Raw genomic sequence first — 15,877 nt, 5'->3', positions numbered from 1 at the left:
TCACTGTTTGCACTTTGCAAAAATGTTACTTCATAAAATTGTCAACTTCCACAATCCGCATTGCTTTACCGCTCCTGCCAAAATATCCAGCAGAAAAAACATAAACATCGTAATGTAAAAAAATCAACTAAACATTTTGTTAAAGATCGTGCATAGTTGCACTGTTGCAGTCATGTCAAAGCAGTCAGACTGCATTAACACGTGCTCAACTTACAGTAAAGAAAAATTTTATCATTGCAATTTGACTGTTTTAGGGTAAAATTGGAGATAAGTGCATGGACTTTGTAAATAAATTTGCGCCTCGAAAATGGCTTTTCATGGCCTAGATATGGAATTCATGGCTTGGTGAAATGGAACACGGCTCAAATAAATGGAATCACGGCTGGCAAATCCATAAAACCACGGCTCAAAAAATTCAGTCGCGACTTGCCAAGTAGATATACCTATTCCATGCCTGCTCACACCTAGCACCCCTGCCCTCACACAAAACAGAAGGTTACCACCTCTACTACCATCATACATGCATTCATATTTTGGCATTGCTTCCATCTGATTATAGACTTTATAGATTTTATAGATTTGTTATCTTTATTTAATTATCAATAAATGGAAATTAAAAATAAAGGCTCATAGTTCAACAAATTTGTTCTTATTTTTAACATCAAAGGGTTAGAATATATTTACCTTTCAAGCTGTAACTAGAACTTTTCCTGCCATTTTTGAACCTTTCCTAAACTTTTCCTGCCATTTTTCCTGCCATTATTAACGCAAGTGCACAATCAGGCTGCAAGATTCCAGATGGATTGAAATTTTGTCAGCATGGAGCCGCAAGAGTCTACAAATAGGCAGGAAAGTTTGTATTGTCTGCAGTTATAGTGGCAGCTAGAGGCAGGTGTGGAACATATACTTTGCGAACAGCAAATAGAGCTCTCTTACCATATTTTTGAGTCACAAAATATTAGCTGGATCAGTGGTTTTCAAAGTGGAGGGGCACTGGAAAGATCTGGGGGGGGGCAGTGAGGAAGAAAAAAGTGGTAGGGAGCCATACCCAGGATGGTGCCGTTTTTCGCGGATTAATCCGGCGTAAACGAGGCTCCAAGCCCTTCTACTGGCGTACAACGCGGCGTACAAAGAGCTAAAATAACGTTATTGGCGCACACGCCCGGCGTACGTCCGCATCTGGCTTGTCTCGACGTACGTCTGCATCTGGGTGATCTGGTTTGTCCCGACGTACGTCCTCATCTGGTTTTGAGCATTTTAGTGCATACTAATGCGTTTTAAGGCGATTTAGGGCCTTCTAATGCGATCTAGTGCGTTCTATTACGATCTAGTGCGTTCTATTACGATCTAGTGCGTTCTATATCGGCTAAACCGATCGTAAATCGCGCGCGCTTGTGTCGATCATTAGGCATCTTCCACTTTGATCGCAAAGAGCGCGCATCAGCATTGATCATTGGGCATTGGCTAAAACGATCGTAAATCGCGTGCGCTTGTGTCAATCATTAGGCATCGGCCACTTTGATCGCAGAGAGCGCGCTTCTGTGTTGAACATTGGGCATTGGCTAAACCGATCGTAAATCGCGTGCGCTTGTGTTGATCATTAGGCATCTTCCACTTTGATCGCAAGAGCGCGCATCAGTATTGATCATTGGGCATTGGCTATATAGATCGTAAAGCACATGTGTTTGTGACGATCGCCAGGCATCAATCGTAAAGTACGTGTGCCTGTGTCGATCATGCAGCATTGGCGAGGGTTACACTTCCGTTTTTAGCAAGCACATTGGCAACTTTCTTCCCTGGCGTATTGGCGTACATCCGCAAACAAACCTCCGGCGTACACGCTGCACCTTCCTGCCCATGGGTAGGGAGGCAGCAGTCCAAAGTCAACGCCAGAAGTTTGAATGTTTGTTTGATGATTTGTACAGCACACAATTGTGTTGTACAAAACACAATGTGTTGTGCATGCAGCTTGTGGCTCCCAACACGTGCAGCTCATGGGTCCCAGCAATGGGTTTTTCCGCCCATTTGATTTATAGCGCATTTTCTCATTTATTGAAAAAATGCCCTATTGTGCTCGTCATGCCCGTCCGTCTGTCTGAGACCTGTCTGTCCGTGACTTCACATTTTTGTCAATGAGAAAATGTGCTCTCTGTCACTCACTGCAGTGAGTACTGAGTTACATTTCTTTTAGGCTTTCCTGGGTTTCTAGTGTAGATTTTTTAAATATTCAAAATCTGGGTTTTTTATATGTGTGGAAGGGTGCTATGTGAATATTATGTGTCTGTGAGTGGGGGGGGGGGGGGCACTAAAAATTTACTGGTGAGCCAAGGGGGTACCAGCCTACAAAAATTTGGAAACCACTGAGCTAGATGAATCATCTCCCATCTATATATATATATATATATATTTATCTATACTAGTCTTGCACAAAATGGTGCTAAATTCGAGAATTACAGTAAATTTTACTTAGGAGCCACAAAATTTTGGTAATAAATAGGAAGTTTCCAATCTTGCCACCCAAGTTATCAACAAACAGGCATGGATAGGCATGATGATGGAAGTTCAGTTGGGGTTTTAGTCTTGAATTATATATAGATATAAATGTTCTAGTAGCTGGGCTACTAAAAAATTACAATAATGGCTATTTTTTCTTAGCCATTTTTCTTGAGTTGCTAGATTCCAGCAAGGTGAATGTTCTTTCAATTACTGATTAAAGTATTTGATCAAACTGCAAGATTCCAAACTTATCTAAATTTGTCACTTTTGAACAATGAGATTCATTAACAAGTTCTCTTCCTACTGCTCTAAGGGGTTGATGGACATGAGGGCTTACTAATTGAGCCCTTTGGATATTTCATTATTGTTTCTGTTAGTCTAATTGAATGAATTATAATGCTTTAGCATTTTTGTAAACTGTTTGCAGGATCTTTATTTCTACATTTTTTCTTCCCTATCAAAGCTCCTAATAACCTGTTTGGAATCAAACTATTACCTATAACATTTTTTTTCAAGTTCATTTGATTTGTTTTTTATTCTGTGCTAATATTTTTTAAAAGCTGTTAGTTACCTTCTATAGTACCTACTGCAAATAATCAGAAGTTTTTTTTCTTTTTGCATGCTGCAGGTGTCCCTCAATTAGTCAAATAAAGTAAAGTTCCATCATGTCTGACAATGAAAGTAAAGCCCAAAATGATGAAAATGAAGAAAAGGGCCCTCAAATGCCTTTTTTTGTTGACTATGACAAGAGAGGTCAAGCAAAGTGTAAAGTTTGCAAGCAAAAATTTGAAAAAGGTATGTTACTTTTTTAATATTAAGGCATCAAATATGTGTGTAAGGAATTCAAGTAAAATTAAGGGTTTTTGAATGTTTCTGTATAATTAAGCAATAATTTAAGATCATATATCATCTGGACAATATGTTGTTCAACCATGACATTGAATATAATTTTTTAATTTCTTTTAGTTATCAAACATTATGTATATTTTTATATATTGTTGTTCTTTATGTTATTTCGAGTAAGTAGCAGCCATCTTAGCTGAACTAGGCATGAGTACAAAGTTCTTGTACTCATGATGGTAGTTGTGAATTTTTTAAATAATCAGATGAGCTGGAAATAAATCCCTATCTAGAACAATTTAAACCACTTTCATTGGACAGACCTCAACCATAAAGTTCATAAATAGGACTTTCCTTTTCTCCAATTAAAACTTGGTCAATCTTCAGTGTAAATTCAAGTACTGATGTTGTAGTAAATTAACAAAAATAGTGTGGGAGCCCAGATGAATAAGTGCTGTGGCTGTTTGATTAATGTTTATTGATGATATATATGAACATATGGGGTGAATATCTTGATGACCCAAAATATTGGTTATCATTCAGGTGTGCCCAGTAAATCAATTTGGGTGTTTCTTTAAGGGTTTGATTCCTCAAAAATACAAAATTTTGGCTTCTCTGTTTTCTTGGCTCATTTTCTAGCTGCTGAAAAGGCACGTCTAGGGCAGCAATCTGCATGTATGTGCGTGCTATAGTTTTTGTGTAAGATAAATTTAAAAATTTATGAAATGAACATTTTTTATCAATATGTGCTAAGATTTTTTTAATCAAATCTGTACATATAGATCATTACTGTCAATAATTGCTAAGTGTTTGCACTCATTTGAAAGCTACAGACAAGATGCGTTCAACAAAGCTACTATCACGGATGTACATGCAATACTTTTTGTGTAACTCAGTCTTGAACTTTTATAAAATGAACATTTATAACAATATTTACAATTTTTTATTTTAAAATGGTATTTATAGATTATTATTTGCATTAATTGCAAAGTGTTTGCACTCGTTTGAAAGCTACAAACAAGACGCATTCAAGCAAATATCAAGACGCAAAGCAAATATCATGGATATACATGCAATAATTTTTGCCTAATGCAGTTTTGAACGTATATAAAATGAATGAAAAAATCCCATTTATAGCTTACTATTCACAGTAAACTGGACAGGAATAAGTCTAATGATGCACGCTGGTACCCTGAATGCAAACAAATGGCAATGAAGAAACTTGGTCTACAATATCAATAATTTTTTTGGCATATTATTCTTTTTTCAATAAAGTTTATTTTATTTGGCTCCCCTGAACAATTTAAAGATCCAAAAAATACCATCTTAAAAAGTTAATAATTCCTGTAGTACCGGTATTCAAGCTACAGCATTGAAAGACCTATCATTCAATTTGTAAAGACCATACCTAGCGATTCTAAGAGCACTTTTTTTTTTATTTGTGCTTGGTTTTACTTATATATGGGGGGAAGGGGGGTGGTGGGGTAAAAATGTGAAAAAACAAAAAAAACGCCAATTGAAGAAAATCAATGAGGAAAATAAAAAATTGGGGCTCTAGAGCCACTAGGTAATGTTGTTACAAATTGAATGATATGTGATCTTGAATATGATCTTGAATATGATCTTGATATTTTAGCTTGAAAATCGTAGGTGGAGAATTTCATGTTTTCTTTAATTTTTTTTTTTAAATTCACACAAACAAAAAAGTTATTACTTTCTGTTTTACATATGTATACCAAGTTCCAAAGTGATCCGTCTGTAAATAAAAACGTTTTTTGGGGGGTATATGATCCCCTCAATGGAGAAGTGCAGTGCATCAGAAATGCTTGGTGTTGTCTCAATTAGCTTCTGAGACAACTCTTCTTCGGAGGAGGTGCCCCCAAAAGATTACAATAATAGCCATGTCATCACTCTTTACCATATAAACTGGTACTGACTTGTACATGATGAGCCTACCTCATCTAATAACCTAATAGACCTAGACTAAATTCCAATAATTACCGCAATTTATAGGTGAGGTCCGCATTGGGAAGTATGGCCACAACCCATTTGGAGCCGACACACCAATGAAGCTTTACCATCACATTCCTTGTCTTTTTGGGGCATTCAAGAAGGCTCGAGCTACCACTAAGAAAATTGACGATGTTCAGGTTAGTGGTCATTGCCATTAGGTTTTGATTTATTTATTTGATGGAATGTGTAATGATACAGAATTGACTAGAACTAAGATCCACATGAGTGACTGCTCTTACTCACATCCAAACATTAACTCTTTTGCAGGAAAGTTACCACATATGATCACTTAAAAGTTCCTTCCAAAAAAGCTCTGCTCCCCCCTGGTTTATGTTTGAGGCTACATTACCAGTATCTCGCCTCTGAAAATCTCCAATGCATCCATCCATCCATGCATAGCTACACTCCGGCCCCTGCCATGCCCAGGAATTAAAATATTAGCATTTAAATGAAAAATGCCCTTTCTGCAATTTTACAAAAAGTTGGAAGAAGCAATGTCAATTCATTTAATTTTAAGCAGGGTTGGCAATGATTAAATCAAAATGATTAAATCATGTGATTAAATCACTTGATTTTTTTATAAAAAATCATGATTTTTTCTATTTTTTTGATTTTTTTGATTTTTTCATATATTTAAATATATTGAGTGGCTGTCCATAATTTATATTGAGGTATTGTTATTCATGGTTTAGTATAAATGTACTATGAATGACAAATTGGTATATAAACTTGTTGCCTTTAGTGTGTATTAGGTTCCAATAAATTGAATGTTTTTTGTACAGAGCCATCAAGTGTGCAATACATTGTACATAGCTAGCTGCTTAGCTAATTCTTATAAGGCTATAAGTAGTCTGTATCTATTTGACTATTTGTTACCTATATATGGATTACAATATACAATTTGAATGTGTTAGCTAGCTTATATAGGGTAGGGCAGAACTGATTGAACAGTTTTGAGACAAAATAACAGAGTAATGGAGGCACATAAAGAAGAAAGTTTATTTTCCTCAAGATTAGCATAACATACCAATTAAAATACTTATGTTTTGAAAACAATATCAGGAGGATGGGGTTTGTTAGCTTAATTGCACTGTTTGAGTCGTTCTCGGAAGTTTTCTACAGCACATTTACACATATGGCAAGGTATGGCCATAACCTCTGCTGCAATAATCCGTTCCCTTAGCTGTGTGGTAGATAGGGTGTGAGGGAAACTTCTGAACCTCTTTCTTTTAGATGTCCCCAAAGAAAGAAATTGCAAATGCTCAAATCAGGTGACCTCGCAGGCCACTGTAAATCACCCCTCAGAGTCTGGGAACATGCCTTTCAAAACATTGAGTGACATTCAGGCTGTGTGAGCTGTAGCCCCATCCTGCTGGAACCACACGTCTCCCAATGCTTCATTTTCAACTATGGTTTCCACCCTGGGCTGCAAGAAATTTTGCAACATTGCAGCTTAGCGATCGGAATTCACTGTCACAGTTACACCCTCCTGTGAGAACGACTCCAACAGTGTGTTGCTGCTAATGGCCCCCATCTTCCAGATATTGTTTTCAAAACATAAGTACCCTATTCTAAATGATATGTTATGCTAACCTCTAGGAGGATAAACTTTCTTCTTTATGTACCTCCATTACTCTTTTATTTTACCTCAAAACTGCTCAATCGGTTCTGCCCCACCCTGTATATTGAGAGGTTGAGATTGTATTGACCTTTTAGGCAATTAGAAAGATTTTCCACCCTAATACGAGTATTCTTATTAAAATATTTACTGTAATTTCAATCTTTGAATATGTGAATTTAAAACTAGAAACAAAACAAGTACAAATTATAAGACTATATATAAAATAATTAAATGCAGTAATGGATATAAAATATTTGAATTGGGCACATGTTTATTTCAAACAGTATTAGATTTTCTCATAACTTAAGTCTCGTTTCAAGTCGTATGAGGTTTGTTTGGTTATCGTTCAGTTTATGTTTAGTACCTATTGGTTTATTGGTCTGAATTAAATGGGAACAGTGCAGTCAGTCACTACTAGTTGGTGTGTATAGAGGGTAGAGTCTGGTAGATTTATAGGACATAAAACTAGTAGATATATTGATAGTGCTGTGCACTGTGCTATCAGCTACAGTCACTACTAGTTGGTGTGTATAGAGGGTAGAGTCTGGTAGATTTATAGGACATAAAACTAGTAGATCCATTGATAGTGCTGTGCACTGTGCTATCAGCTACCTATCTGTTATGTGACTCTTCAATGTTCAGAAGATCTGCATTCCTGAAGTGTTTTTGTATAGTGATGCCAGTTAAATGGTCAATATTTAGCTCATTACCTTGCTCCATACAAACTTTACAAAGCTAATGAATAGACTTATCAATAATTGTTTACCCAAAAATCCCTAAGTGGTGAACACCACCTTGGCCTGTTGGCCATTATTGAAGGCAATAAGTGCCTTTTTTAGCCATCCATTATGATCCATATACTGTTATTGTTAGTAGGCTAATTGCAACATAAAAAATTACACTTCAAAAAGACAAAAAAGTTGAAAAAATCAAATAAATGAAAAAATCATGAAAAAATCAAAAAAATCATTGATTTTTTATTTATTTTTGATTTTTTTTAATAAAAAAAATCACCAACCCTGATTTAAAGTAACTGGAGAAAATTAAATCAAATTGCAGCTTGATAGTTTCCCTTTGCATTTGCTTTAATAAAGTAAAAAAATTCACTTTTTTTGGTAGTGACCACTTTTTAGCGCATTTTCTCATTTATGAAAAAAATGCACTATTGTGCTCGCCATGTCCATCTATCTGTCTGCCTGTCCATCTGTCTGTCCGTCCGTGACTTCACGTTTTCGTCGACATGAAATGTGCTCTCTGTCACTCACTGCGGTGAGTACTGAGTTATATTTTTATAGAATTTTCATTGGCAATTATCTCCAATGTCATGCAAAATTTTGAAAAATTTATGAAAGTAAATTTATCTTATAATTGTCTATACATTCTTGTGGTGGCTTGAGAAATTAAAATTTCTGCATATTTCTATGATACCTACAATAGGGTGAAAAGGAGGATCCTGAATAACATCTCTGGGTGTTTACTGGGATTTTTTTCAGGTTTGCCTGAAGGATGATGATGATAAATTTCTGGGTTTGATAATGATGTTATTATTTGAATTATTTTCTCTGAATTCAAATAAACTAAAACTTTGTTTAAATTGTAACAGGAAGATGTGGAAGGCTGGGATGAAGTTAAGACTGAAGATCGAGAAAAAATCTTGGATGCACTTAAAGGTAAATATTGAACTTCATTGCTATGTATTGATTTAATTTCATGTTCAAAGGTTTTGGAAGCATATGCTATAATTTTAGTTTGATATGTTGAATAAATACATCTATTAATATGAACATGTTATTTTATGAGAATTATCTTGCAGATTTCCAACAATTCTGTAAAGAGAAGGGAATCTCATCCAAAGTGACACCAAAGGCCCAGAAGACCAAGAAAGCTAATAACGCAACTCCTCCTGCTCCACACCTCACCCCCAAGAAAGGTGAAGAATCATAGGAGCTTTTTTTGGACAATAATATTGGGACTTAATTTTCATAATAATATTGGAACATTTTTCATTTTAAAACACGAAATGGAATATTAGTGAACTCAAAACCCCTTTTTGCTTCTTTTTGTTTTTCTACAATTATATTTCCAAAGTTTATTTGCTAATTGAAATATATTTTGTGTCTAAATTGATGTGCTTGACAGAGGTGAAACAAGAAGTGGGAGCTAAAGATACAGCTGAGATGGAGCCTCAAAACAAGGACAACAGCTTCAGAGAGTTTCGTCGTCTATGTGTTGCTATTGCTGAACAGAATAGCTATCTTGCCAAGACTGAACAAATTGAAGATTTTTTCACAAAAGGCTCTGGCAAAGGTGACATGGTATCAAATTTTATATTTCGTATACATTTTGGAAACGTCTATTTTTGATTGCTATGGGACAAAATGATTTTCTGGGTCAGTCCATTCATGAGGTCAGATTATCACTCTGAAGAATTGAAAATAATGTTTTAATAAATAATGACAAATAAGGTTTGACTTGAATGTAGTCAATGAGGCATTGTGTTGGTTACTGATGGTATAAAAATTACATGTATTATCACACTGACCAATATTTTTGATATAGATAATTTTGGTCAATATATATTTTGAGTCCTTTAAATTATTGCAAGATTTTCTTCAGATGTATTTCGTGGGGATCTAGAATTATGGATCCGGCTGCTCCTGCCTGGAATCATAAAGCGCACGTACAACCTTCGGTGCAAGCAGCTCGTCAAGTTATTCTCGCAGGTAAGGACTTGAGGTTAAAGACTTGGTGTCAACCTCGGGACTGTGATAGCTGACACATCTGCCATCATCACGGAAAACAATTTTTTTTACTTGAAATGAAGTCAGATCAACATCAAAAACAGATATTTTAGCTTGAGGAGGAATGAAGTGTGTGTTTCAGGACCTCCTAGCACAAACCATCGATAACTTCTGTTAGATGCCGCCGTGTTGCTTAGTGTAGCACTGTAGCTGTTATATTGCTCTTATTATCAGTGAAAATTTTCATTTTATCATGTCATGAAATTTCAAGAAATACACGAATCTCTCTCTTATTCTACAAAACACTTAAGTTTCCCTATTCTTCACTTACGTACTGTACTACACATTTCAAAATTTCCATTAGTATTTGCATTATGAGTTTAATTGCTGCTAACGAAATTGTAGATTTCTTATTGAATTGAACCATTTAAATGTACTGGAGCTGTTCAAGGATGCGAGGCTGTGAGATTAATTCTACTCTGCATCTGCAGGTGTTTAACACAAACCATGAGGAGATGATTGAACATCTGAAGGAGGGCGATGTGGCAGAGACAGTGAGCGTGTTTTTCGAACGCAGTCGCCGTGTCAAGCCTGCCAAGAAGAGCGCCATCTCCATCCACATGGTGGATGCGTGGCTTGCCAAGCTCGAGGGCATGACCAAGGAGGAAGAACAGGCTCGTCACTAGATGCATGCAGAATTCCATGTCACACTCTGATATAACCCGAGCTCTGGATTGTGAAAATCAAAGATACTTGTATGTATGAACATTCAAATGTGTAGTTTATCGTCTATTATTAATGTAATTTGAATGCGCCTTGATAGTTGCCTATAAATTCATTACCAGTATGTTTTTGTTGTAGTAAAAACTTTTGTAGATAGGTTCTCACCTTGGCCTTTGTTCAGATAGCGCACCTGTCGTCAGTGGCAGCGCAGTGCACCAGCAACGACCTGAAGATGGTGGTGCGGCTCATCAAGAGAGACTTGCGCATCAATGCTGGCGCCAAACCCATGTTAGAGAGATGTTCTTAGCCCACTTCTCTTATTTCAAATTTATGATTATTATTGCACATATTCAGAACTAAATTCAATTTATGTAGCAGTGTCAAGGCAAATTTTTATCTGGATAATTATATTTGCTGCCTTCAGCTTCTCAGTTATAAATTGCCTAATAAGCCAGCCATGCGCAAGGAATCAGATAATCCTACTTGAAACAACTTTATAATATAATGGGAAATCTAGTATTGATGAAGTAGAATTTATTTCTTTGCTAAAATACAAACGGATGCTATGTTTATGTGTAAGATAAGCCCTGTCAATACGTGCACAGCTTGGATGCAATTCACTCGGACGCTTACGCGGCGTTCCAGACGACGCGGGACTTGAGCGCCGTGCTGCGCCAGGTGCGCGAGAAGAATGCGTCGCCCAGCGCCTTGCAGCGCTCGCTCAGCATCAAGGCGCGAGTCTTGACGCCCGTCTTACCCATGCTGGTGAGTGCCTGAGCATCAAGGCGCGCGTCTTGACGCCCGTCTTACCCATGCTGGTGAGTGCCTGAGCATCAAGGCGCGAGTCTTGGCGCCCGTCTTACCCATGCTGGTGAGTGCCTGAGCATCTATGCGCGCGTCTAACATAAAATAATAATTGTACATTAGACACGCTAAATAATTTCCTTGTGTGACGCGACTTAATGCTCTTCTTCGGGTTGAGTGAATCGCGTGCGGAAACGCGTGTCTAATTAATGATATCTTTAAAGCAGCATGGTTGTTAACATCACTTCTGTTTTACGTGCCTCACTTCTGTTGTACATGTCTCACTTCTGTTTTACATGCCTCACTTCTGTTTTACCTGCCTCACTTCTGTTTTACGTGCCTCACTTCTGTTTTACCTGCCTCACTTCTGTTTTACCTGCCTCACTTCTGTTTTACGTGCCTTACTTTTGTTTTACCTGCCTCACTTCTGTTTTACCTGCCTCATTTCTGTTTTACGTGCCTCACTTCTGTTTTTTCCTCGCTCTTATCAGGCAATGGCATGCAAGTCCGTTGAAGATGCCTTTAAGCGCTGCCCCAACGGCATGTATTCCGAGATCAAGTATGACGGAGAGCGAGTACAGCTTCACAAGACGGGCTCCGAGTTCAAGTACTTCTCTCGCTCACTAAAGCCTGTCATGGATCATAAGGTTTGAGTTGCATACTATTAAAATTTTTTAAATTACATTGGTGCCCAAATATTGGGTTGTACTGGACCATTACCGTACATATTAAAAATAGTTAATTTATACAGGAAAATTTCCCATTCGTTTGGTGTTTATGACCAGAAATTGACAGGTATAGATAGTTGTAATGATGGAGTTCACTGCAGTATTGTTTATCGTGCAGGTATCCCACTTTTCCGAGTACATTCCTGACGCGTTCCCTCACGCCCACGACCTGATCTTGGATGCTGAAGTCTTGCTGGTCGACACACGCACCGGCAACCCTTTGCCGTTCGGGACTCTTGGAGTGCACAAGGTTTGTTAAGCCTTCTAAATGTTACGTACATCATTAACCTCCTTATTTTCTTTTCTACGCAATACATGTCTTAGTGAAAATTGTCTTGACTGCATATTTTTGCTTAATTTTTTACAATTTTCAAGGAAATATTTGAGATGCTTCAATGACTGTCAAAATAATAATAGTATGACTCATGCTGAAGCCATGAACCGTAACTTCGTATTTGATGGTCGAAATTGACAGAGTGAGAGCAAAATTTCTACATATATTCATAACGTGATAATCTTATCATGTTTTATATTTTTTTCAGAAAAACGAGTTTGAGGACGCTAAAGTTTGCCTTTTTGTCTTTGACTGTATCCACTACAACGGAGAAAATTTAATGAAGAAGTATGTGTATCTCTTTAGTGCTCTAATTTTCCTAATTAGATAATTCCTTACCTTTTCATCAGTTTATTTTATAGAAATTACCGTTTGACTGCATCCCTTATGATATCTTGCTTACTAACTGAAACGGCATCATCTTGCAAACAATAAGCTACTCGCCATAGAAAATTATATACTAGTGTGACAATGTCTTTGCAGCCTATCGATGTATAATTTTTTATGATGATGCGTAATTTTCCAAGTGATGTGTTATTTGGCATTTTTAGCGCATTTTCTCATGGAAAAAAACAAAAAATGCACTATTGTGCTCGCCCTGTCCGTTCGTCTGTCTGTCCGTTCGTGACTTCACGTTTTCGTCGACGAGAAAATGCGCTCTGTCACTCACTGCAGTGAGTAACGAGTTATATTTTTCTGTCCATCAGACCTCTGAGCGAGCGTCGTGCGGTGCTGCTGCAGAACATGACGGAGGTGAAGCACCGCGTCCACTTTAGTGAAATGAAGGAAATTCATAAACCTGACGACCTGCGGGCCATGATAGCCCGGGTCTTGAGTGAGGGCTTGGAGGGTCTCGTGCTCAAGGATATCAAGAGCATCTATGAGCCTGGCAAGCGCCACTGGCTCAAGGTTCGTTTTTTTTATCCTATATAGAAAATGTTGACCGAAGTTGGTCGTTCATCATACCAGATACTGTGTTGTGTATAAAGTTTTGAATCGAGTACTCATTAATAATTACCCAATCATGATGTATTTTCCATCGCGTATTTTTTTTATCAAATCATATATTTTTTCTTTTGATTTTTTTGGCTCTTTTTACCAATCAACTTCTACAGAATTGATTGGAAAATTTCTTGTGATATGGGGCAGGTAAAGAAAGACTACCTGGAAGACGGGGCGCTGGCTGACACGGCGGACCTGGTGGTGCTGGGCGCGTGGTACGGTACGGGCAAGAAGGGCGGCATGCTCTCTATCTTCCTCATGGGCTGCTATGATCCTGCTTCACAGAAGTGGTACACCGTCACGAAGGTAAAATTTTATTATACCTTTCCTGGCACTGCCATTACTCTTAGTCAACACACTAAACCTCTGTTATAATCGTTAACCTCTGTTAACAATTAACGTCATAATCGTTAACCGCTGTTAAATCGTTTATTTTGACAGACTAGCTTCAAGAAAATACCATTTGCTCAGACAATGAATGTACATTTCTTGTACATTCATCTTAGTATGACACGTTCAATTCAGCGTGGGCTTGCTTGTCTCAGGTGCACACTGGCCATGACGACGCTACGCTGGAGGCGCTGCAGCAGTCGCTCAGCATGACGAGGATTAACTGCGACTACGACAAGGTGCCTGCGTGGCTCAGCTGCTCACGGTCCCTCACGCCGGACTGCGTTGTCAAGGATCCCAAGGTAGGATTTAGTGTCTTGCTGTAAAATGGTTGTGGCTCATCAGGCTCCAGGTTATGTATTTCATAATAAAAAATGTTATCATTTTGTCATCTATCAGATAAAATAACATGAAGAGATACAATTATTGCTGTTCATGAATATATGAAATAATAAAAATAGTAAAATATTAAATTAATAAATAGTAGTAATAGCTCATCGTTGTTATGATGCAGTGATAAATTTTGCCATTTTGTCATTACCTACAATTCACACTACATGTGACATAATTGAAACTGAATTTGCTGCATCTATGCTGCATTAAGTTCTGCAACATTAGCATGTACCTTTTTTGAGGATTTATCACTCTAAAGCACTTCTATTCATGTTCTGTACAAGACATGCCACTTTCTTCATGAAGAAAGTGGAGCCACCACGAAATTTTTATTCACTTGAATAATGTTTATGTGCAGAAGGCGCCGGTGTGGGAGATTACAGGAGCAGAGTTCACACAAAACCAAATCCACAGCGCCGATGGCATCAGCATTCGCTTCCCGCGAGTCACCAAACAGCGGCCCGACAAGGACTGGACGCAAGCCACCAGTTTGCCTGAGCTCAAGGTCTTATTTTTGCCGTATAATCTCAATTCAATCATCTGCACTAAGATTAGTCTTGGGAAATTACTGGCCATTCTTAGTGCTGTTCCTTCTTATGCCTCACAAGCGAAGGATTTCAGTGATTATGATATTTTGATGAATGATGACTGATTTACTTGCTGTTTCGACTATCTATAGCATGATTGTTTATATAATAAACATATGATTGGCAATGCATGTCCCTCTAAACTAAATTCAGTTATGTGCTCAGCATTAAATGGTACTACAATCGCTTGATCGAAACCAACTCGTGCTTCTTCTGAACATCTGCTATAGTTGTGTCGTATAAATGCGATCGATTTGAAGGTACAGAAGTTAACAGAACACTCAATAAAATGTGTAAAAAAAAATTTTTAAAGACCACGTTTTTCATGTGGACTCATAAGTAGAAAATAATTTTACGGCAGCTACTGATCTCTGTTTGCTTTCATTCTCTTGGTCTTTTGTATTTCAGTTAAAATATTTTACAACATCTAAAACAAAAAACGTGGGGCGCAAATGTATTTAATTGTTTGGTGATTACTTGATATGATGAATATGATGGTTCATTGAACACTTGATAAGTGTATTGCTGATATATCTGATTTGAGCAAATTTTGTTAATTACTGTTGGTATATTGATTTATCATGTTTCATCCAATATAGGTAGTTTGATATGTGTATAAGTAATTCAAGCAAGTAAAGATATGAATCATGAAAAACGCAGGTCTGGGTATGTGAAAATTTTAAAAGAATCAAATTTTGAGAATTTTAAATGAACGCGTGGACTATATCTAATCAATTTAAGAGGCATATTAAGACATTTGAAAATTGAGTCCACATGAAAAACGTGGTCTTTAAAAATTTTTTTTTACACATTTTATTTTCTAATTTTTAGTTTTCTAAAGTATTATATTTTCTCCTTTTTAGTCCGTTGCTACACATGAAACACGTTGTTGCGAGCCAATTTACTTGACTTGTCGTACGTATCGATGATACGCAGCGTATCATCGATATACGCAGTCTAAACACGAATATCCTCTCGAGGATGACGTGCATTTAAAGGTTCCCAAACCCTTGCTTGTGAGTTCCTTTAGAGTTTATAACTACTGCACAAATGTCAACCATCCTACATAATAGTCATTTTATTTCAGTTGGCCACGCAAATGCAAGAAAGAAAATTCTTTTCGAAGTTCTGTAGAAAATTGTATTCGAGGGGATACATTGTTGTTCCCTTATTTATCTGGGTGCGTGGCTGTAATAAAGAAAGGT

General features: G+C 37.2%; 1 protein-coding gene across 1 annotated transcript in view; it reads left to right on the top strand.

The window, feature by feature from the left end:
• The window catches only part of LOC108673594 (DNA ligase 3), a 28,350-nt gene that overhangs the window by 1,777 nt on the left and 10,696 nt on the right, over positions 1-15,877 (top strand). Inside the window, exons 2-17 of the mRNA XM_018161444.2 lie at positions 3,125-3,291; positions 5,350-5,486; positions 8,574-8,640; positions 8,784-8,900; positions 9,110-9,277; positions 9,587-9,693; positions 10,203-10,385; positions 10,616-10,722; positions 11,040-11,199; positions 11,730-11,885; positions 12,085-12,216; positions 12,509-12,588; positions 13,008-13,209; positions 13,450-13,608; positions 13,848-13,994; positions 14,444-14,590. Coding sequence (XP_018016933.2) covers positions 3,162-3,291; positions 5,350-5,486; positions 8,574-8,640; positions 8,784-8,900; positions 9,110-9,277; positions 9,587-9,693; positions 10,203-10,385; positions 10,616-10,722; positions 11,040-11,199; positions 11,730-11,885; positions 12,085-12,216; positions 12,509-12,588; positions 13,008-13,209; positions 13,450-13,608; positions 13,848-13,994; positions 14,444-14,590 — 2,199 coding nt within the window. The 5' untranslated portion in view covers positions 3,125-3,161. The remainder of the gene's footprint in view (positions 1-3,124; positions 3,292-5,349; positions 5,487-8,573; positions 8,641-8,783; positions 8,901-9,109; positions 9,278-9,586; positions 9,694-10,202; positions 10,386-10,615; positions 10,723-11,039; positions 11,200-11,729; positions 11,886-12,084; positions 12,217-12,508; positions 12,589-13,007; positions 13,210-13,449; positions 13,609-13,847; positions 13,995-14,443; positions 14,591-15,877) is intronic.

This window comes from Hyalella azteca, unplaced genomic scaffold, assembly GCF_000764305.2.
Source record: "Hyalella azteca isolate HAZT.00-mixed unplaced genomic scaffold, Hazt_2.0.2 contig5782, whole genome shotgun sequence".
Taxonomy (NCBI): Eukaryota; Metazoa; Arthropoda; class Malacostraca; order Amphipoda; family Hyalellidae; genus Hyalella; species Hyalella azteca.
The sequence above is the reverse complement of the archived record's forward strand: the minus strand, read 5'-3'. Positions and strand labels throughout refer to the sequence as shown.